General features: G+C 45.8%; 1 protein-coding gene across 1 annotated transcript in view; it reads right to left on the reverse strand.

The window, feature by feature from the left end:
• Positions 1-20,383, reverse strand: part of LOC122396188 (disintegrin and metalloproteinase domain-containing protein 10-like) — a 153,857-nt gene that overhangs the window by 23,175 nt on the left and 110,299 nt on the right. Inside the window, exons 4-7 of the mRNA XM_043394366.1 lie at positions 15,822-16,092; positions 13,654-13,812; positions 11,724-11,908; positions 5,203-5,343 (exon numbers count right to left, since the gene is read on the reverse strand). Coding sequence (XP_043250301.1) covers positions 5,203-5,343; positions 11,724-11,908; positions 13,654-13,812; positions 15,822-16,092 — 756 coding nt within the window. The remainder of the gene's footprint in view (positions 1-5,202; positions 5,344-11,723; positions 11,909-13,653; positions 13,813-15,821; positions 16,093-20,383) is intronic.

Below are 20,383 nucleotides of genomic sequence, written 5' to 3' on the forward strand. Positions count from 1 at the left end.
CTCAACTCCCTCCCATGAAACCGCCGCCCGTCCCGACCCCCGAACCCCGTCCCCTCGACGCTTCCGTGACGGCAGGAACAGCCAGGTAAAATACTGCCAACGACAATGGGGAAATTAAAAACGAAATTAATTAAAGGCTTTCAAAGAACGGCTATTTGCCTTCGTCGGTCGAAAAAACCCCGACGAACCACTTCCTCCTCGATTGAATTCAAACGAATCGTCGAAATAGATACGCCGGTTTTGGATTTCTCCCGCGCGAATGTATAATGCAATCCTCTCCGGAGAAAATGTCACGAAATTCTGGGAGAATTTTAACAATATTCCATGTCGTTATAAACGCGTGCTTTAAATCTCTAATTCCATTACGCCGAAAGGTCCTCCCAGGAAGTAATAATTTCAGAAAAATTAGGAATAAGGTCCTTTCACGTGTATTTCACTTTGTACCTTGATTTAATTAATTTAAACGCGAGCGTTGTCCAAGCATACGTTACCTTAATAATTTTCTATTATTTTAAATTTCTATTAAAATCATTTTTCAAGTGGCTATTACTGCAGTTTCGGTGGCCCAGAAAAATTATGAGCAAAGGAAGCGTTGCTAATCGTGATTGTATACTCTCTCTAGAAAAAAAAAATGGCAGCTATAATCGATGCTGGAAACCGATATACTCTCGCTTCGGCGGGCAAAAGCTCTGGCGGTCCCCTAGGAATGTACTTCTCTTCTTAGCAGAATGCTTACGTTTTTTTTTTTTTTTGCAATCTGAATACGCCGCGTTGGCCTTTTGGAATTGAACGCCGGTTGCATGTTTCCGCTTGTGCGCGTCTCAGGAGGCATATTCGGTTACCGGACGCCCGCGGCAAACACGTCGTGGTCCGCGTACCTGTTCCTCGATTCGCAGAATATCAAACGAAACAGTACATCGACGTCCGTGTACACCGAGTTGTTCAGCGAGGCAACATCGGCCTCTCTTGTCGATAGCAATTCATCGCGAGCATGAACGGTGCTTGTTTTTGCTGTAAAAACCGTGTTACACTCTTGGATAGGTTGACGCCACATGTTTTCGCCGCTCAAGGTCGCCCCCCACTCTTTACCAGAAAAGGGGAATCGTTTACAGTAAACTTGCACGCAGTGAACAGTGTTCTATTCTTTATGCAATCCACTTCAACTTGTTTCGTCACAAAATCGGTGAGATTAAAAAACAATATTAGCTTTTTTAAAATTTTGTCCTTACGATGTTCAAAGTTACTACAAAGTTACCTTTGTAGCCTTATTTTGATTATCATGTTCTACTACTTTATTATATTATAAAATATAGATTGGTTTCGCGAGTGTCTTAAAAAGTAAAATGAAAGATCGTTTTATCGAAGTAAAATGATGACCTTGAGTGACCAAAATATTTGGCGTGCACTTGAACCAGTCCAGAGGCGCTACTGTCTACGATTACCGAACTTTGTGGAGCATATTTCGAGCAGGCGTTGTTTAACAACGCCTCGTTCGCGATCGTTAGCGAAATATGAAGCGGAATATTAGTTCGAAGACGACGCCGACGCTTTTGAAGCGTCGCTATTATGCGCGTCGCGAGACGTTGTCGCGTTATCGTGACGCGCAATAAAAGACCCGTACGTGTTGCATTGTGTACGTTTTCTGCATTTTCGGTGCGGTGCGCGCGGGGATTCGAAGTCGCGTCTCGGCAAAGAAATTCCACGCCGTTTCTAAGAATTCCAGATTACATTTTTTCCCCCTACAAGATTTCATATTTCTATATCAACGAACAAAACGCAGGATAGAATTCGAACGTCCGCGTTATTGAATTCGTAACTTTATTTTGTGGGCCGGATGAATTTAACGAATGGACCACAATTCGACCGCAGACCGAACTTCGCGTACCTCTGCTCTAAACGGTATCAGAGCTTTCGATCGATAGTTCCAGACTTTCTCCTCTTCCATGTCGCGAGTTTTATTGTGTTCCTCGCCGACGGAAACTTTTTCTTCTTCGTTCCTTTTTTTTTTTCTCTCTCGTTTCGGATCCGCATAAGGGAAACGAGAAATTTCCGAGGTTGGCCATGATATTGCTAGATCGGTGCCAATGGAATGACCTCGGGGCATTGTCAGGAATTATCGAGCTTCGCATTCCGATATTCTCTACCTCCCGCAACGAGCTGTTGTACTTATCTCCGTGGATTCAGTTTCCCGGCCGATGAAGAGGCGCCGGTGGAAAAGTGGATTAGCAGACAAGCTTCCGGGATCGCGGAAGAAATTCAAAGAAATATTTCTATGCGGCATTTGAATGTAGAAAAATTTCATCAGTCTTAATGAAGCTTATACAGAGCGGCGCATTTAAGACAGGTCGCGCGGGCAACTCGTTTATTTTTTCATGCTAAGTAATTACTTTATTTCACCAGGTCTTCAAAATGTTCCGTCGTCACGGCATGAACATTTTATTACTCGCTTCTTTACAATTTTCATCAAAGAAATCGGTTTTAACATTCGTGCTGATCGATTTCTTTAAACTGGTTCGAATACAAGAATCTGTAGAATATATTAGAATTGGTCGAATTAGACATTCTAACTTAATGGGACTGTTGTTATTTATTTCATCACAGGTACAAGCTTCATTTGAATTGAAATATTGTTTAGTAGGAATTAGACAATGTTGAGGGATCGTAAATCAAATGTAGAACAGTAGATCAATCCTAACTAGCCAGGTGGAACGGGGCAGTCTCTGATCAAACAAGTAGAATACGTCTCTCATTGGTTAGACGAATAGAGTAACATGATCAGCGATCAGCCAAGCGGAATAAGTGTATCATCACTAGACAAACAGATAGGATCCCGTGTTCGGCCAAGTAGAATGGGCCAAGCTACAATTAGACACGTGGACCCGACGTATTCATAGCTGGTCTAGTAGAAGAGGTTTATTGCTGGCACGGGACGTGCAACATGCCCCATCCGCGTTCGATCAATCGACGAGAGGATCGTTATTAGCCAGACAGTAGAATCGGATCGTCGCTGACCAGACGAGTAGAAGAGATTCGTTAGTTTCCACTTATTTAACTTGGATCTCCCGTGGCTACAGTTCAAACGAATGGGGCTTCCCCGTTCGACGCGCAGAAATAATGCCCGATAAAATTGTTTTTCAATCCGTCGAACGAAAAATATATTTCGCCAGGGCTACCGACCGCGCGATCCTGCTTATTAATTATCGAGTCAGCCTGCAAACATTTTGGCCAAAATTGCGTAATTACTGCAGACAATGCAAATTCGAACGGCGAAGGCTGTCGCACCGGACATAATTTATAATAACATTTTAACACGATCGATAACGCGCTACATCAGTGAAACAGAATTATAATATTCATAAACGTTCCGAAATGATTGGATATCGATCGTATCGCGGTTCAATTTTCATTCACCGTTCGACGTTACATAATCGACAATGGGTCACGTTTCTCGGGTTTGAATTATTAAAAATAAATTCATTTGCTCGGAGTGTCTTACGTGACCCGGGTTTGGATCGTTTCCCCAATTTATTTATATGCCAGAGGCGTGTGTAGAGGCAAACGGGCGTACAGTGAGCCTCGAGATGGAATTTTAATCTTTAATTAGCTATTGGCTCGAGCAGTTTGTAGATAGCGAAGCGCAACCCGATCTTGCCAGTCGGGTTATGCAGGCTGAAAGTGCCAGAGAAATATTCATGAATTCTGTCTCCGGAACAGCCGGGTTCTATTGACGGATTGAGACAAAGCGACCGGCTTAAATCAGCTCGAAGGAACGTCGAAAGCAACTGGATATATCATGACCCCAATAACCCTAACCGACGGAACTTGGACCGCATTGATCTGCGACTCATTAGCGTTCGCGATGCGACCACGGTAATAATTAATCTCGCCTGTCCGGAAACTTTAACTTTGTTTCACGGGAACTCGAATACGGCACGGTTACTTAGTCGTTGCACCCATGAATTTCAATGTTGTTCAGCCGCCGAGCGTGAACAGCTAACTGCAGCGTGGCAGATTTCAGGTAACCAAGATGACACCCGTTAGCGTATCGAAGATTCCGTTGAACTGCGAGAATAGCATCGGGGTCACCTGGACCAGCGATTAGTCGACAGTCGATCGAAAATCGACGATAACGTTTCTCCAACAAACGCGGAACAGGAGAATGCTGTTCGTGCCAATTGCTGGGTCCAGAGAACATAAATCGAGAGTATAAATCAAAGGCGAGAGCCCGATGGTTCCGTTTGACGTTTTAGGGATCAAGAAAAAGGAAGCTGGGGTCCGTTTGACCGGGAGGTTCCGACTCGTCCCGGTCAAAAGAAAAAGGGCTCGTTTTCATGCAGCGTCGTGTATCCCATACAATCTCTGTAATTCAACCTTCTCGCGTGTTTATTAACCGCGGTATTAGGTAACGAAGAATGACGACGGGAGACGCTTCAAAGGTTGGACGTGTGCGACACTCAACGAGTGCTCGTACGATGAACCAGGATGACCGGCGGCGTTCCGACGGACGTCGCCGGGACGCTTTTCATTAAAGGTGAGACGTTCGAGCGAATATTTCCCCAACTGCGCTTTATTGACTACCCGGACGTCTCATTCAGTTGTTAAAAAAAGCCACGACGTTCTACAGATCGATGAATTAAAAGCAATCGTCGTTGGAACGTTGAGCAGAATGAAATTATTTCCTGTAAGATTCTCCAGTCGTAGATCAGAGAAGTGAAATGGGATCGTAGACGATCAGGGAAGTGTAATAAACTGGACTGATAGATCCGTTTGCAAAGTTTTATTAAGATGTAGTAGAACAATTAGCCATATATCGGACAAGTGGAACTGCTCAGAGTCGAGTCAGACAAGTAGAACAGCCTCGTGATAAATGAAACAAGAAGAACTGTCCTGAACCAAATCTGAAAAGTAGAACAGTTCTAAATAGAGTCGATCTTGATTCATCGATGGATTCCATTGCATCCGAGTTTCGAAGTCTCATTGTTCGTGTGACGTTCGAACGGACATTCGTATAATCTCAAGGAACGTCCGGCAGAAATTTATCGACGATAAAGTGGGGGATTATTATTCGTGAATCGAGGAGTGTTTTAGAGGAACGCGATTTTTATGGCATTGTTGCCGTGAAGAATGAACGAACGTATCCAACGATCGATTCTCAGGAATGGAGGTTGCGCGAAAAGTAGAAGATTGCAATAGTTCACTTACCAGAGAACAGTTCGAGGAATTCCTCGACCCCATAATCACCGGTGAACCTATAGCTTGGGTCGTTCAGAGAATCTTCACTGTGGACTTTGACGCGTTTTATCATGAAGCTGATGTTGTCCGGCTGGCCGTCTTGATTGAAATCTGCAAAATTTGAACGTGTATCAATTTCCTGGAATTTCTTCAAACTAAAAGAGCCACAGCAATAATCACGTTGAATCCAGTCCTCAGTTTCACCGAGTTCTATTATTGGATAGCATTTGCTGAATTATGTTTTAATCGAGTGTATTTTATCGCTGGTTTTAGATGTATTATTATAGTTATTTCACGGAATTTTAGTCTACAATCTAGCATTTGCTTCTCATCGGAATATTAATTACAGTCTTGGTGAATGGGAATCGTAAAATCTCGAGCTCCCGTGAATTAGAGCGAGTTTCAACGGCGGATTGGTAACGATATGCATCGATACCGCGAAATTCATAGGATTTGAGAGGAGCTACTCGCCGAGGTAACCGATAGCTGATAACGAAAATCACTGGGGCTCCAGACGAGTAATTTTCGGGTTCCCCCAGTGATCAGCGTATCCCCGAACGGTTCGGTGGTCGCGTGGCGGGAAGCATTTAATCAAACACCTTCTCCGCGGGAATGCCAATCGAAGCTGGAAAAACGGCGCCGTGACACGCGACCAACGATTCCTTTCCGCGGACGAATTTATGCGGAGCGTTCCTGATCTCGTGACTTTTCGAAGCGTAAAAATTACATACAGGTTACTCTGGCTCCCTTTCACCGTGCAGTACTAAAACTCCCGCCTTTCGAAACGCGAAGGAATGCTTTTCTATAATAATCAGATTCGAATACAATAGTAAAATACGTTAATGCTAGCAATTTGGAAAATAATTTGTATTAAAATTTTGAAAGGCGTCTTCTTTGTTAGACACGATATTAGGGGAACGGAATTACACCTCAGAAATATAGTCAGTCGCGTACACACGTAAGACGGAAGCTTCGTGGCGCTCCGGGGGGTTAAGGACTAAAACTAGCAGGATGCACTCGGGGAAGGCATTCGCGTACGATCTTCTGTCTCCTTAAGTAGCATGGTCCCATGGCAACGTTTCCAGATTGTCTGGTTGGCGCTGGTTACCAGTGTGCTCAAACATCAACGAGAGCCCCGTTACATCCATATCTCGCGTCCGACATACATGTGCTGTCGGCAATTAACGCTAAGTCCGTTGTATTCAAGTTTGATGTTGCATTAATCAGCTTTTGCGCTCCGTCGACGGTGGAAACGTAAGGGGCCGCGGTACAAGTTGAAGGAAGGGTTTCTTGGGCCGCTAAATAATGCAAATGAAGCGCTTGGGAACGGGGTTAAGTACCAGCGCCGCGTAGGAAGTTCAAGGTAGCGACGTCGAAACATTTATCGGGACGGTGAGCTCTCGTGCATGCGCTCGCGAGCAAGCTCTTTGCGACGATTCGGTGTTTTCGAATTGTTTGGATGCGAAACGGTGCGTTTCTCTCGTCCATCCAGTAGAGTCGGACTGTCAACGACCAGACAAGTAGATAGTATCAATCTCCGAGCAACCGAGTTGACCGTATCGGGCGCATGGTCAGCCAAGAAGATTATATCGGCTCGTGGTCAGTGGAGTAGATTACATCAGCTTGTGGCCAGCCTAGTGGAAAAGGCACGTGTCTGCACCGACCAGTAGAATAGGTCCGTTCTACGAGCGGACAGGTGGAGGAAATATATTCTTGGAGTGGCACGTTGACTGGAATCTGTTTTCGCGAAGTCAGAATATCACGGGGGCACGCGAGAAAAGTGAAATCGTGGAAATAAATTTCGGGCGAAATTATTATTTGTCATTATTCGCAAATTGACGATGAACGATTGTCGCGTTACGATTGCTTCGTGAATAATGTGAAGAGGGACGAGCGTATGGGTCGCGTCGATTCGTTCGAATCGCTCGGGAAAAATCAGTGCGAATTTATCTTCCGATTATGACACGTTATGACGTCGTAATGAGCTTATGTATGTTATTTAATAACAAAGGGCGTATTACTCCCGTGAAATTTGCGTTTCAATGATCCCGGTTCATGGAACTTTGAGATAAATGGACCTATGGATGTTGTTTCGAGTGCTGTGGCATGTACATTATTGTATTGTTATCTGAAATCAGTGGAAAAGGTCAGTTATTTGTAAGACGTATACTTGTGCAATCTGTTAATAGTAATTCTAAATATAACACACGAACGTATCGTTCGAACGAAGTGATATAGGTCAGTTAATAGCCAGTCAATCATATTACGTTGTTTTCCAATCCAGCAAAAGATTTCTAATAACGAAAAAGGTAAACGTATCTGTTGCCATTTAATCACAAACACCGTATTGTGCTCATTTGTACCATTTAATATTGAATATATGATTTATTCACGCGGCGTTGGTTGTCAAACAATCAATAGTTTTGTCTCCTTTGAAACAAGTGAAATAGATCAATTATCGGTCAAACACACGTATTATAAGCTTGTCTAACGTGGAAAGAAATGGATATCAGATGGAGATTTAATTCGTTTTTAATAATATTCGCAAATGTACCTGATACAATTCAGTTTTGATCGTCATAATGCGCCCATTTCTATTATTTAATAATGTTAAACGTATTGAAATTTGGCATTCGATGAAGCCAGGTCACGGAACATCAAATCGAATATCCACGCTTTATGCACATCACTGACGAAACAGCGTCCGTTTCCGTGTTTCTAAACGAAGTAGAATAGATCAGTCGTTGGTCAGACGATCGTAGGATTTTCTTTTTCAACTCCAAAAGAATTGTAACATTCCAACAATTTTCGACTTGTGTTTCAGAATAATTGTTAATTTTGAACAGTGTATTATGTTTGTTGGGTATTATTTAATAACGAGGCGCGTGTCACTGCTCGAAACTCTCGTTTCGACGTTGCCGTTCCACAGGCTGGTATCGTAAAAAATAACTCCACAAACAAATAGGAGGGGGATAACGCGTCGCGTGACAGCTGTCTCGGATATACCGCTCGGAAATAAAGTTTCCCTCTACGTGAGCCCGCGGATAAGGATCATAAACGCGGCGGTCAGCGTTCCACGTGTAATGACTAACGTTGGAACTTTCCAGCTTCGCTGATATCACCGGCAAGATAGCATTATCGCGGCAATTTTTTCCCCTGTCGCAATAAGAAGAACGCAATTTCGCGCACGAAGAGACCGTGCACAGAAATGTATTATTGCCGGGGCGATAGTTGCATTCATGGCTTCACCGTTTTCGCTGAGTTCATCGTGCTGTCTCGGCTCGAAATATAGCCACTGATGTTTTACTTTAGTCTCGCGGCCGTTTACGTCCTCCCCCACCCCCCCCTTGGGGAAAGGAAAAGTGTATGAATTAAATTTAGTGGCTGTTGTTTCTTTTATCAACGATTCTTTATCGGTGTATAAAATTGAAATGTTACGTTTCGACCCTTTCTTCTTTCTCCTTATCGTATATTTTATTAGTAGTTAAGAACTATAGTAGGAAATGCAAAAATAAAAATTGTGATATAGTTAATTTGTAATTTCACTAGGACACGGTGTGACTGATGGATTTATCTGCTTCCTCTTCAGTAACCGAACGCAACATAAAGTCGGTACCATATGTGATTTAATCGATAGGTTTTGCTCTTTGCTTTTGTAAATTCCGGACGAAAAATATTGACTCAGGAAATGTATTTTTCCCCAAGGAACTAATAAATCAGAAAATGGCACCGAGGAATTTCCTTCATGGAACCCGGGGACTGTTGTTCGAGCTCCTTCGGAAATACTTCGATTTCGAAGCTACACTTGATGCGCAAATGCAGTGTAACCAGCGAGTTCAAACTAATCAGTAAACAGAAGTTTCTAATTAAGTTAGCTAAGGACTTGAACAACCTGAGGGGGTAGAATAGTTGTAGTATACCGGTTGTGCTGTTAGAATTGTTGGTGTATTTACACTGGTCAAATTGAAAGGCACAAACGAAGATATGAGAATCAGAAAATTTCGCGAAACGATGTCAGAAATATTTTCTGTGTAATTTTAATTCACTGTTAATTACTCGACACTGGCGCCTCTCTATAGATCCTAGACTTCTCGTTTCTCGATACCCCAGGCTTACACGGGGAGGTTTATCTTTTACGCAATAATTGATTCAAGCAACCCTTGTATTAATTCGATTTTAAGTCTCACGAGGTTATACATATTTGAGTTTGATCTTCGAACCTTTGGTAGTTTCATTTTTGAAAAAGTAGCAGAACATTCGAAGAGGGTTTCGATGTTTTCGTTCAGCGAAGCTCCAGTGGGTAACTCAGTCAACGAATTCTTGGGTCGCTGGTGATCGCCGTGGGGCAATCAGCGGACAGAAGATCACGATGCAGAGGATGCGAGCCTTAATCGCAGCAATTCCGGATCTCTCGTCAGACAAGAGCGTTTAGCTGGCGGACGGCTTGTACATATCGCGATGGGGAAGAGAGTTAATGCCGTCTAATCCGGGGACAAAGGGAGGCACGTTCCGAGCGACATTTCCGAGGGGTGGTCGATCGGTCATCCGAAATGCTCGCGTGCAGAGATGGTCCTCCCCGATAATCGCGCGACCATCGTCCCGAAAGCTCGACGCGTTCCTGGCTTACCGTAGTGATGCCAGATTGAGCACCGGGTGCGCTACTCACACTATGCCAGATCACGCGTACGTGAGCTCGTGGAGTTTCGGAGAGTCGACAAAGGCAAACTGACACATGCCCCCTTTCTCGATTCTCCGAAGCTGCCCGAAGTAATTTCGGACCGTCTCGTGGGAGTCGAGAGAGGAAGGCTCATTTGCCTTCTCGCACTTGAACAACTGAAATTCGACCTCACGTCGACGGCATACGATTCCAAGTCTCGACTGGCCAGGTATTTTTTATTTTCCGACCTACGCATGGAGACGAACATAAGCAACATACTATAATGAACAAAATCGTAATGGTTATACGTTGGCAGATGTAGCAGATGTGATCTCGACTCCCACGAGACGGTCCGAAATTACTTCGGGCAGCTTCGGAGAATCGAGAAAGGGGGCATGTGTCAGTTTGCCTTTGTCGACTCTCCGAAAATTCACGAGCTCACGTACGCGTGATCTGGCATGTGTGAGTAGGGCACCGTCGGTGCTTTTCTGGCACCACTGGCTTACCGTACGCTCGCTACAGGGAAACGGGGTTGGACAGAGAGGATGTCCCGTGGATGGAGAAGGCAGGGGGGGGGGGGGAGGACGGAAACGTCGCCGGAAAACCGGCTTTATCCGCAAATCGCACGACGGAAGAGATAGGGAATTCTAAGTAATGCACTGGCCTGGGCCGCGCGTACGCGCGGTCACGCTACGTTAAACACGGCTCAGTCACGAGACACAAATATTTGCTCGCGTTGTTACGGCAGGTGGTGCTGCGTTTAAAGCCCTAGCCGCGCGCGGGGGCGGCGCCCGGAGAGTCGCTGTTACTTAATATTCGTCGGCCGCGCCGGCCAAATGAGATTTTCAGGAACGCTTTCCCCCTTGATTTCACCGTGAGTTTCGATTGTTTCTGCGCCCGGGACAGCAACGGTCGGAATATATTTACGAACGCGTACGAATCTGGTCCACCGAACGGATAAACCCGCGAAAATACTCGAGGAGGTTCTCGAAACGGTAAAATTTTATTCGAAAACCATAAGTTCGAGGGTCGAAGGTGCACCGTTTAGCCGTAATTCGTTCCAATAAGCGGGAGTGGAGCGAGACAGCCCGTGATCAGACAAGTAGATGAGTACCGCACAAAGGTCTGACATGTAGATCAATATCGCGTCTGTAGTCGGACGATTGAACAAGTTTATAGCGTGCAAGATAGACCCGTCATTTATCCGGACAGTGAGAAGCTAATTCCCGGCGCTACGAAGACGATCATTTTTTAAAAGTTTCGAAAAACAAACGGATACGTTTTCGATGGCGCCCGGTAGCTTTCCCCGTTCCCCTTTTTCATTCATTCTTGATAACCATCGTTCAAAGTTTACGAATTAGGTGTGTGTAGCGGCGCAATAAAGTTCCGCAGAATCAATCGGTCAACGTCAGGCACAGAAACTGACATTAATCGGTCGTAGAGCACGAAGGGACCGCGGTAAGGCTAAGGAACATTCATTTCCTCCGATCGCCGCTGGCAGAAAGTTAGTTTAACTGGAAGGTCCGGGGAAAGTTTTAATTGGTTTGCGAAGTTATTACAGCGGAATGAGACAGAAGACGCGCGCTTGTTAGCCAGAGAGGGAATGCTGCCGATTTCTGTGCCGCGGAGAGGGCGCGAGCTCCCCCGTCCTGCTTCCTAGCTGTCATTGCCATCATAGACTCTTCTTCCTATGATTTATTGAATTTAAACGGAATTATTTTCCGACGTTACGAGCGCCAAGTTGCTCCAAGTATGCGCAAACTTCAACGAGCCGTTCGATCTTCTTTGGGCGCCCGTCGTTCGTTCGATTGAAATTCTGTGTCGACAGACTCACCTGTGTACCTGTAAATGGAGTTGACACGCTGCACGTGGCGGGTCATCACTTCTATGCAGGCCTCCTCCGACTTGTAGTGATTGAAAAACGTGTGATCCGCTTGCAGATACAGCATGCAAGTCGTTTTCTTCGGGTCCACGGACGTCCGTTTTCGGAGGACCCTCGAATACCTAGCCCTGTACAGTCTGGGCAAGAGAAACAGAATTGGAACCTCATTCCACGTCAAAGAATGATTTTACGAGCATTATCGAGCATTTTTTACACTCCATTCGCACGATACATTTAACAATTTATTTAAATTCCACACTTTGATCGAGAGAGTTTGAAAGTTTTCACCGAGAAATGTTGGCACAGTCAATTTAACTGTGCGTTCCCATTTATTCGGCTTCAAACAAGTTTCATCCGATACGGTCCGATGGCGAATTTTAGTTTATTCCATTGCCGATACACCCGACGCCTCCGCCTCGCGTCTCCTCTGTCAGAAATTAGATTTTTAAATTTAAACCCGCCCCTCGAAAAAAAAAAGCTTCGGGCGCGGAATAACAAGATTCGTACTTCAAAGGCGAACGCGCAATTTCCAATTTATATTTGCGGGGCCGACCGCAACGGAAAAAAATAAAGAGTGCGATTTTTGCGCGGCGAGTGTCGGGGGTCTCGTCGATACGTGATCTGCAGCACCGAACAACAAATCAAACCTTTTGAAAAGAGTCGATGGCAGAAACGCCCCGATAAGGATTACCCCGGTCGCGGCAACGTTAAATTGGATCGGCGATAATGGTGTTTGCACTCGATTTTTGACGTTCTCATCGCAGCTCCCCACCCCCCTCCTCCGGCGTCGGGATAATCTGACTTTTCTCTGCCGGAAATAGGTGTGCCCTCTAAATGGAAGCGCAAGCATTGCACGGCAAACATTCCGTCGAATCGACGGGACGATAAGTAACCATTGCGCTTTTCTTCCCGACTGCTGGTAACTTTCTTCGGAACCTCGCCCCGTCCGAGGGCCTGCTAGAATATTTCATCGACGTGTTCACCGAGACGAGGTAAATGGAACGAGAGCGGAAGCGTTAAACCAACCGACGGAGGTCGAAAGGTACGAGGGAAAATGTTTGATCGAGAATCAACGACCGTGTATAACGTTCATCGGGTGTCTTCGGTTTTTTTGTACCGCCTTGCGTACGGTTGATATGGTGCTTTCGATTAATTTTCCACGCATGTTGCTTCGTTCCATCGCGATCTATTATGCGCTCGATGTTGATTAAAGATAGTATATAATTAGAACGAGATTCCACTCCCCAGATACACCAGTAGCGTCTATAGTCGGATACGTAGACCACTCGCTAATTGGAAAACCAAGTCGATTAGTAATTCATCGGTCAGACAAGTTGACCAGCGATGCGTTCGTCAGACGCGTAGATACGGGATTCATCGACCAGACAAGTGGAACAGTAAGCCACTGGTCGGCCCGGTAGACTACTGACTCGATCACCAGACGAATGGGCTGGAAATTATTAGGTGGACAAGTAGATTTGTAGCTCATTAGTCGGACAAGTAACTAATTGGTCAAACAAGTGGAGTAGTATCCCATTGATCGGGCAATTGGAGTAGTAGCTCATAGGGTTGACAAGTTGATAAGCGATACGTTTGTCAGACGCGTGGATATGGGACTCGCCGACCAAACAAGTGAAACAGTAAGCCACTGGTCGGCCCGGTAGACCACTGACTCGATCACTAGATGAATGGGTTGGCAATTATTAGGTGGACAAGTAGATTTGTAGCTCTTTAGTCGAACAAGTGGAGTAGGTAACCCACTGGTCGAACAAGTGAAGTAGTATTCCATTGATCGGACAAGTGGAGTAGTAGTTCATTAGTCAAACAATCGGAGCAACGCAGCATAAACGGCGAATTAAAGCATATACACGAGTTCATTTACCTGTCGAGGAGCTCCAGGTTGTGCGAGCTGGCGGTGGGGTCTTTCTTTCTGGCGTCCTTCGGATAGAAACCTGGCTTGGCGCGGGCGTTCCCCTCATTGTGGGATTGATAAACCGGCAGCATTGTGTCCCCGAGATATCCACTCCACGTCTTGTTCGTCCTGCAAACGATTTTTCGCCTGTAAGCGGGATTGGGAATGTACAACGGGTCCCAGTGAATCCCTCATGCTGAACGAATCGGCTCCGCTGGCCCGGGATAAACGAGAGAAATCGCTGGTAGTGCGGGCAGGAGAGATAAGGGTGACATATGTCGAATAATACATAACAGCCTGGGTGGCAATTTACTTGGGGGGGATCGTTCTCGTCGGAGACCTCCTTCGATTCGCCCAAGCTCGCTTCAAGACTGCGTCTGGTCACCCCTGTACTCGCCCAAGATTCGCCTAATGCTCTCTTTTTACACCGGTCTGCAGCTTTGTGTGATTTTTCACGAGTCTTTTATGCACCGACGCAGTTTCAGTTTTTATTGGTCTTTCGTTGCGCTCGTTTAATTTCTTCGTTGCATGTCGAGCGATTTTCAGAGCAGGCGCGACTTGTTTCAGCTTAAGTGTCGATTTGCGCTGCGCAGAACACGGGCGAACAATTCTTTTTCAACCATCAGTCACTGTACGTTTACACCGGGCATCTAACATTTCTCTTTTGTTGTGTTGCAAAAGTTCCCGCATTAGATTCGACAGAAAGTGAAATCGGGGCGGCACGGTCGAAAATTCTTTCGAAAGTTTGTCGCTGGAATAAGAAACGACGCTGAAACTTTCTTCGGGAGCGACGTCGATTAATTTTTTCAAGGTGGACGATTCGTTGTGCACGCGAATCCAAAGCGACCGTGGACAGAACAAACGGATGCAAACTCGGGCCACGCAACGGCCAATGGGAACCGTACGAACGAAAGTTTATGCGAGCAACGTCCAACTAGCGCACTACCGAACAGTTTATCTCGTCCAAGAGTAATCGGAACAACTCGTAGTCCCTCCTACCCCGTGTCGCCCCGGAAACTCTTCCTGGACCGCGGCAGTAAACGTTATCATTAATCGACGCCAAGAACCCTTCGAAATCAGCCTCCTCGAAACCTCTGTGCTCTAATTGTGGCGGCGTTCCGTCGCGCACGGCACACGAAAATCATCAGGTTTCCCTGGCAGCCTCTTTGAGCTACGGCGTCCCTACTAATTCTGTTAACTTCGACCGATAACGCTGCGCGATTAATAGCGCGCCGCTTTGACCTCCGTGATGCAGTAAGCCGCTTTGCGAGATCGAGCCACCGAGATGGAAGAGAGCAGCGCAAAAATGGAAAGCGTAAACCTCTGATGGCTGGCTAGTGTCATTTGAAATTCTATTAAACCGGTCGATGCGTGCTACCCGCTGATATTAACTTTATAACGGGTGTATTGGATGTATAACGCGGAGACGGGAGGATATTATGCGTCTAAATTGCACGGTAGACTCTCTTCTTAGCCACACTTTCGTGTGTGTAACGCGCGACGTCGTTTTCTAAACAGGACGTTGGATACTTTCACTTGCAATTTGTACTCTTCTAGGATTTAATGCACCTTCGGGGAACATGTTTTCGCAATACTGAACGTTGTATATCGCAGCACCAAATCCTTAATGAAGTCTGTGATAGCAAAATGTTATTAATGTGAAACTAGTCTGCATAGATCAGATGTTGGCAAGCAGGTCTGATTGGACTGGAGATTGTACTGTGCATGGATGAGAAGATGACTAATGGGTTTTCTGTGGACTCAGAGCAAGTAGATTGTACCGTGACCAATCAGACTCACTTGCCAACTTTTGATCTGTACACACTACATGTCTTGCATGCAGGGATTTCAAACAGAGCTGTTCCTTTGACTATAAGAACTGACTTTTGCACTTTCAGCTTCTTTCTAATAGTATTGATGTATTTATTTCTACTACCGACATGGATGTTCGGACTATTAATCGTCCACTTTAACGAATATTTCATCACCGTAGAGTCTATTTATAAAAAGTAACTTCCGTTCCGGGTTTGCATCCTGTTTAGCAATCGATTAATTTTGTCGCCTTCGTTAAATATTCCTGTCTATATTCTTGGCCCACTGATGCAACAAACGTCCGGTTTAAGTGCAGAAGCGCTTACCTAAGTTCGTCCAGCATGTTTTCCCGGAGGAGTTCGCTGGCACACGGGTATCCACCGGGACGAGGAACGCTCACGTCCACCGAACGATAGGCGATCGTGTGGTGGTGCTCGGTGTCAGTGGCGTCGTTACGCTCGCCATCCTGGCGATGGCACACCAACGGAGCGTATCTGCTGGCAGGTTCGATGTAGATCTCGTCGGACGCGGTGAAGATCGTTCCGTCGAAGAGGCCCTCCTCCGTCACGATCCCGTGAACCGACGAATTCTCATCGTCTGAAAGCAAACGAATGGAAGACGCACCGTTAATCCCGATATTACCGATTTTCACCGCGTGAAGATAAAACGATTCTCCCCACCCACTGTTCAAGTTTACGATATTTTCTTTTCTCGCCGTTACCGATACTCCTTTCTCGAAATCTTATCGTCCCGAGACGACGAGTGTTGCGTTGATATCTCCCAGCGGCCCTCCAAGTCGGCCCCGGCCATCTTTTTCCCGAGCCCGGCAACCGCGGCTCGTAAATCGTGAGATTTACGCGTGCAAGAGCCGCGTACGAGGGAATCAGCGTTTATATTACGTTTGCTCGGGGCTCTCCGTGGGCCCCCCGACGAGCAACCGTGAATTTATATTCGGTTGATTCGTTGCATCATCGTAACGTATCAGATCGATGACGCATCGACGGTTCACGCGCGTGCGACTCGGTCGTTCCGGTTTTTACGTCCTCCCGTTCTCGCCTCTTCACCCGCCGTTTTAAAACGCAAACCGCGAAGAAGAGTTTTTTCTGTGACGCGTTCCCGTTGCATCCAAACGACGAAAAATTTACGTAAACGCGCGTCTTGCGACACCGTGTGGCGTTCGCTGTTCGAGCCCGGTTTAATATCGCGATTAAACGAGTGCAAACGCCCACGGGAATGTATTATTCAGTGTTCGATAATTAATTGGCATTCGGTGAGGGTATTAAATGAGTGCCGGCGCACGTACGCGACACGATACGTGCCGGTTGTGTGTATTTAAATCGAAGGGATGAAAGGATCTAGTCCAATTCGTATTCTATTGCCAGTTCTATACTGTTCGGTGCAAAAGGAAGTAATAGGTCCGATTATATGCAGAATCATTGTCATTGTTCCTGATATTAATCTTCTTAACCGATCAAAGGGGAAAACGTATATCTTAACGGAATATCGGAGCACCCGTTAGATCCGTTTGTTTCATTCCCGGGAACCGTTCGAATCCGTCGACACTTTATCTCCATCATCTATTTAGATCCCTCTATTGGAAACCCCGAACGCATCGGAAACGTATTCCCGCGCACGCTCCTGGAATTTCTATGTCGATCAAATCGCGCCTGGTGAGCTTTTTGCTAGTCAAACTTACCGGCATTTTCCCGCAGGTGCGCGGCTAATTGAATTTTTTATACGCCAACGCGCGAGCTTCCGTAAAATTACTAACAATTGATTAATTCGAGGGAAATCGACGCCCCGTTTCGACTTGGCGGATAACGCGTCTTCAGAGAACGAGGAATTTTGACACCGTCAGCCACTCCGGAGCGGTCAGTTTCGATATAATCAATCGCCACGTTACACGGAATTCTATGGGTAATTCTACCAGCGGCCAGCAACGCCATTAACGTTGATTTCGACATGTATAGCAACACCGTTCGCAGCGTTTCGTTGTGCGGCGATATTGCGATTCGACCAGCGTTTACACGGAAACGTGGAATTTAAGCGACAAGTATAATTAGTATCCCTTCAAGTTTCCATGAAAACCGATCAACAATGGAACGATAATGGAGTGTATAAATTTGGCTGATTATCGAACGTGGGGAACGAAAATATTTTTGGTCCCCTGTCGACGTGCAAGAATCGAAAATGAAAAGCAACAATAGATAATACAAACCGTGGCTGGAAAGTCGCGGTTCCAGCCGGTCTATTTTCCTTTACGCGATCGATATGCGAATATTTTTAGTTGGAAAAATAATTTTACGATCCGCGATATTGGAGGGCGCGTACGGTTCTGAGAGTTCCACCGAGTACGTCGTTTCGTCGCGTGTTTTTACAATCGGCTCGTTGGACGATAAATTCCGAGACGACACCGGTCACGGTTTGCTTTAAAGATTTCCGTTTCGAGCCCCGATGTCCCGTGACCAGTTCGGTTATTCTTCTATAAGCGAGCGCAGCTGGGGATTGCTGGGAGTGCGGTCTCCTATCGGGACCCGAGCCCTTCGTTCCGTGTCGTTGTTGCCGAGAGCTCTGTGTACAAATAGACGGTAAAATGGCGAAAGTACATCGAAGAAATGGGGGAGAATCTCGCTCGACGAATAAGCTTTCGCTGCGATGTTTGCGGTTGCAAACACCGTGCAATTACGAGGAATATACTTTTAATTGGGAAGGATTTAACCCGGACAGATAAAGAAATGGAACTGAAAGGCTACCACAGAGAACGTCAATAGCTGCTTCTTTCTGCGTCCAAAATTCCTACCTCACCCTTACTGCACTCCAAAACCTCTGAAAAGTCTCAGAAACATTATACTGAGAAGATTATGATGAAATTCAAGGCGACAGTCTTTGGATCCGACGAAAACATGTATAATTAAGTAGAATCGACCATATATGGTCAGACGTGGACTAATATTTTCCGGTATTTCGTCGATGTCTGACCATATGTGCTCTTATACTACTTAGATATTTAATGTAAAGTCAATGACAAAGGGGCGAACAAATTTGTCTCGTCAGTTTAATGACAAAGTATCGCTTGACCAAGTGAAAATACTGAAAATGCACGCACCACAAGGGAACACATACTTTGGGCAGTGTTATGGTACAACCGAACAGGGCGGGTCGGATAAAACACGAATCTCGGAAATCACTCGACACTCCCACGTTGTATCTCTGTGAGCCAAAGGCGAATTCTAAAGAGCAAACATAGAGCCCCGGTGTTCAATGGTGACCAATCAACCGTGATGCGCCCGTGAGCGCAGCTGTATTCGTGTATCAATGAAAGCGTCGAGGCGCCGCTGGAGAACGGGAAGGAGGCGGGGCCTCATGTATTCGTTCAAGTGGAAACTATGTATTTCGGCGCATCGGTAAATCAATGGGCTTTTGATCGCGCCGCCTCGATAATTGCTGGCAGCTTCTAACTGGGTAGCCCGTCCGGGCTGCCAGGCTGACTCTAGTTACCAAGGTTGGCAACACTGCACCCGCCGCGATCCATTACCTTCGGTTATTCGAGCATATTACTGGCAGCGTGCCGGTTATTTTATCGAAAGAAAATTAATTCCGTGAAAAGTAACCACTTCCAGGAATAGGAATCGTCATCGTCATCAACGTTTTGCTCCGATCGCAACTCGAAACCTGCGCCGGGAAGTTAGATCAACATGGATTAGCGGTATTAAGTAACCAGATCCGGGGCAGGAGCAGCAGATAGCAAGATCCAAGTTGGGGATGTTAAGTAGTTTCAACTGGACTAGGGATGTTGGGTAGCTACACTTGCGTGAGGAATGCCAGGAATGCTAGGTGGTGATAACTGGGTTAGAGATGGTTGTTAGATCTGTGTTGGGGAGTAGCGGGGAACTAGATTCGTAATATCAGGTTGTTGGATCTGGGTTAGGGGTATTAGGTAGTTACACCTGCGCTGGAGGTGTTAAGTATCTACACGAAGGTTAGGAATTTCAGGAATACCGGATAGCGATAACCAGGTTAATTATGCCATTTGGGTCGGAGATGTTGAGTCTTCAGAACTTACCATACAAATTTCAGGCCATAGATGCTTTACCCTTCGGAAACAAGATCAGCTAGTTGGGGACTGGTTAATGTTTGAAGATTTTTCTGTGCCCTGCACGAACAGAGGAGTGTCGAGACCTCGAGGAAGGCCTGGGAGGAAACCTGTCTGTGGAAAATTTACTGTCGAAGGCCACGGTCGACACAGATAAGTGGGACCTATTCCTGGGGTTCTCTAAAAGAGTAATGGGGGCCAAAGAAACGAAGGAAAGAGAATATGAGCTGCAAACGAGAGCCCGTCCTGGCCCCTAAGGTACCCTCGTTAGTCTCGTTTTCTTTCACGGCGGGCTGATATTTACACGGGGCATACATAGCGTTTTTCATTTTCATCGATTACGATTCTGTTTCGTTTTATTTCACCCATTGATTTCATTGACTATCCGTAGCTAGTTATGGCTGTGGGGTACTTAGACCTGGGTTATGGATTAGAACTACTTGTACACGTTGGTTGCTCGAATCTGTTTTCTACATTTATTTCAAACCTACGCGAACGCAAACAGAATGTTTCAGAACGTGACTCTAATCAGTAGAATTTGGATCGTAGAACAAACAAAGCTTTGTGCCGAACAAAATGCAAAGGATAACGTCTTGTCCAATTTTGTCCAACTGGTCCGTAGTCTCTTCTCGAGGAAACTGCGACGGGGGGGAGTCGCGGCGGTAAACTCGTGTAATTGTTGAATCTCATTTGAATAGGGAAGTTCGTAATTCTCGGAAAAGTCTATTGTCGCCGGGGAAACCGTTGGCGACAAAGGAACCTGGATGAACGATTGAAGCTTTATACACGAATTAT

Source organism: Colletes gigas, unplaced genomic scaffold (assembly GCF_013123115.1).
Source record: "Colletes gigas isolate AHSC1104 unplaced genomic scaffold, ASM1312311v1 Colletes_gigas_Sc00007, whole genome shotgun sequence".
Classification (NCBI taxonomy): domain Eukaryota; kingdom Metazoa; phylum Arthropoda; class Insecta; order Hymenoptera; family Colletidae; genus Colletes; species Colletes gigas.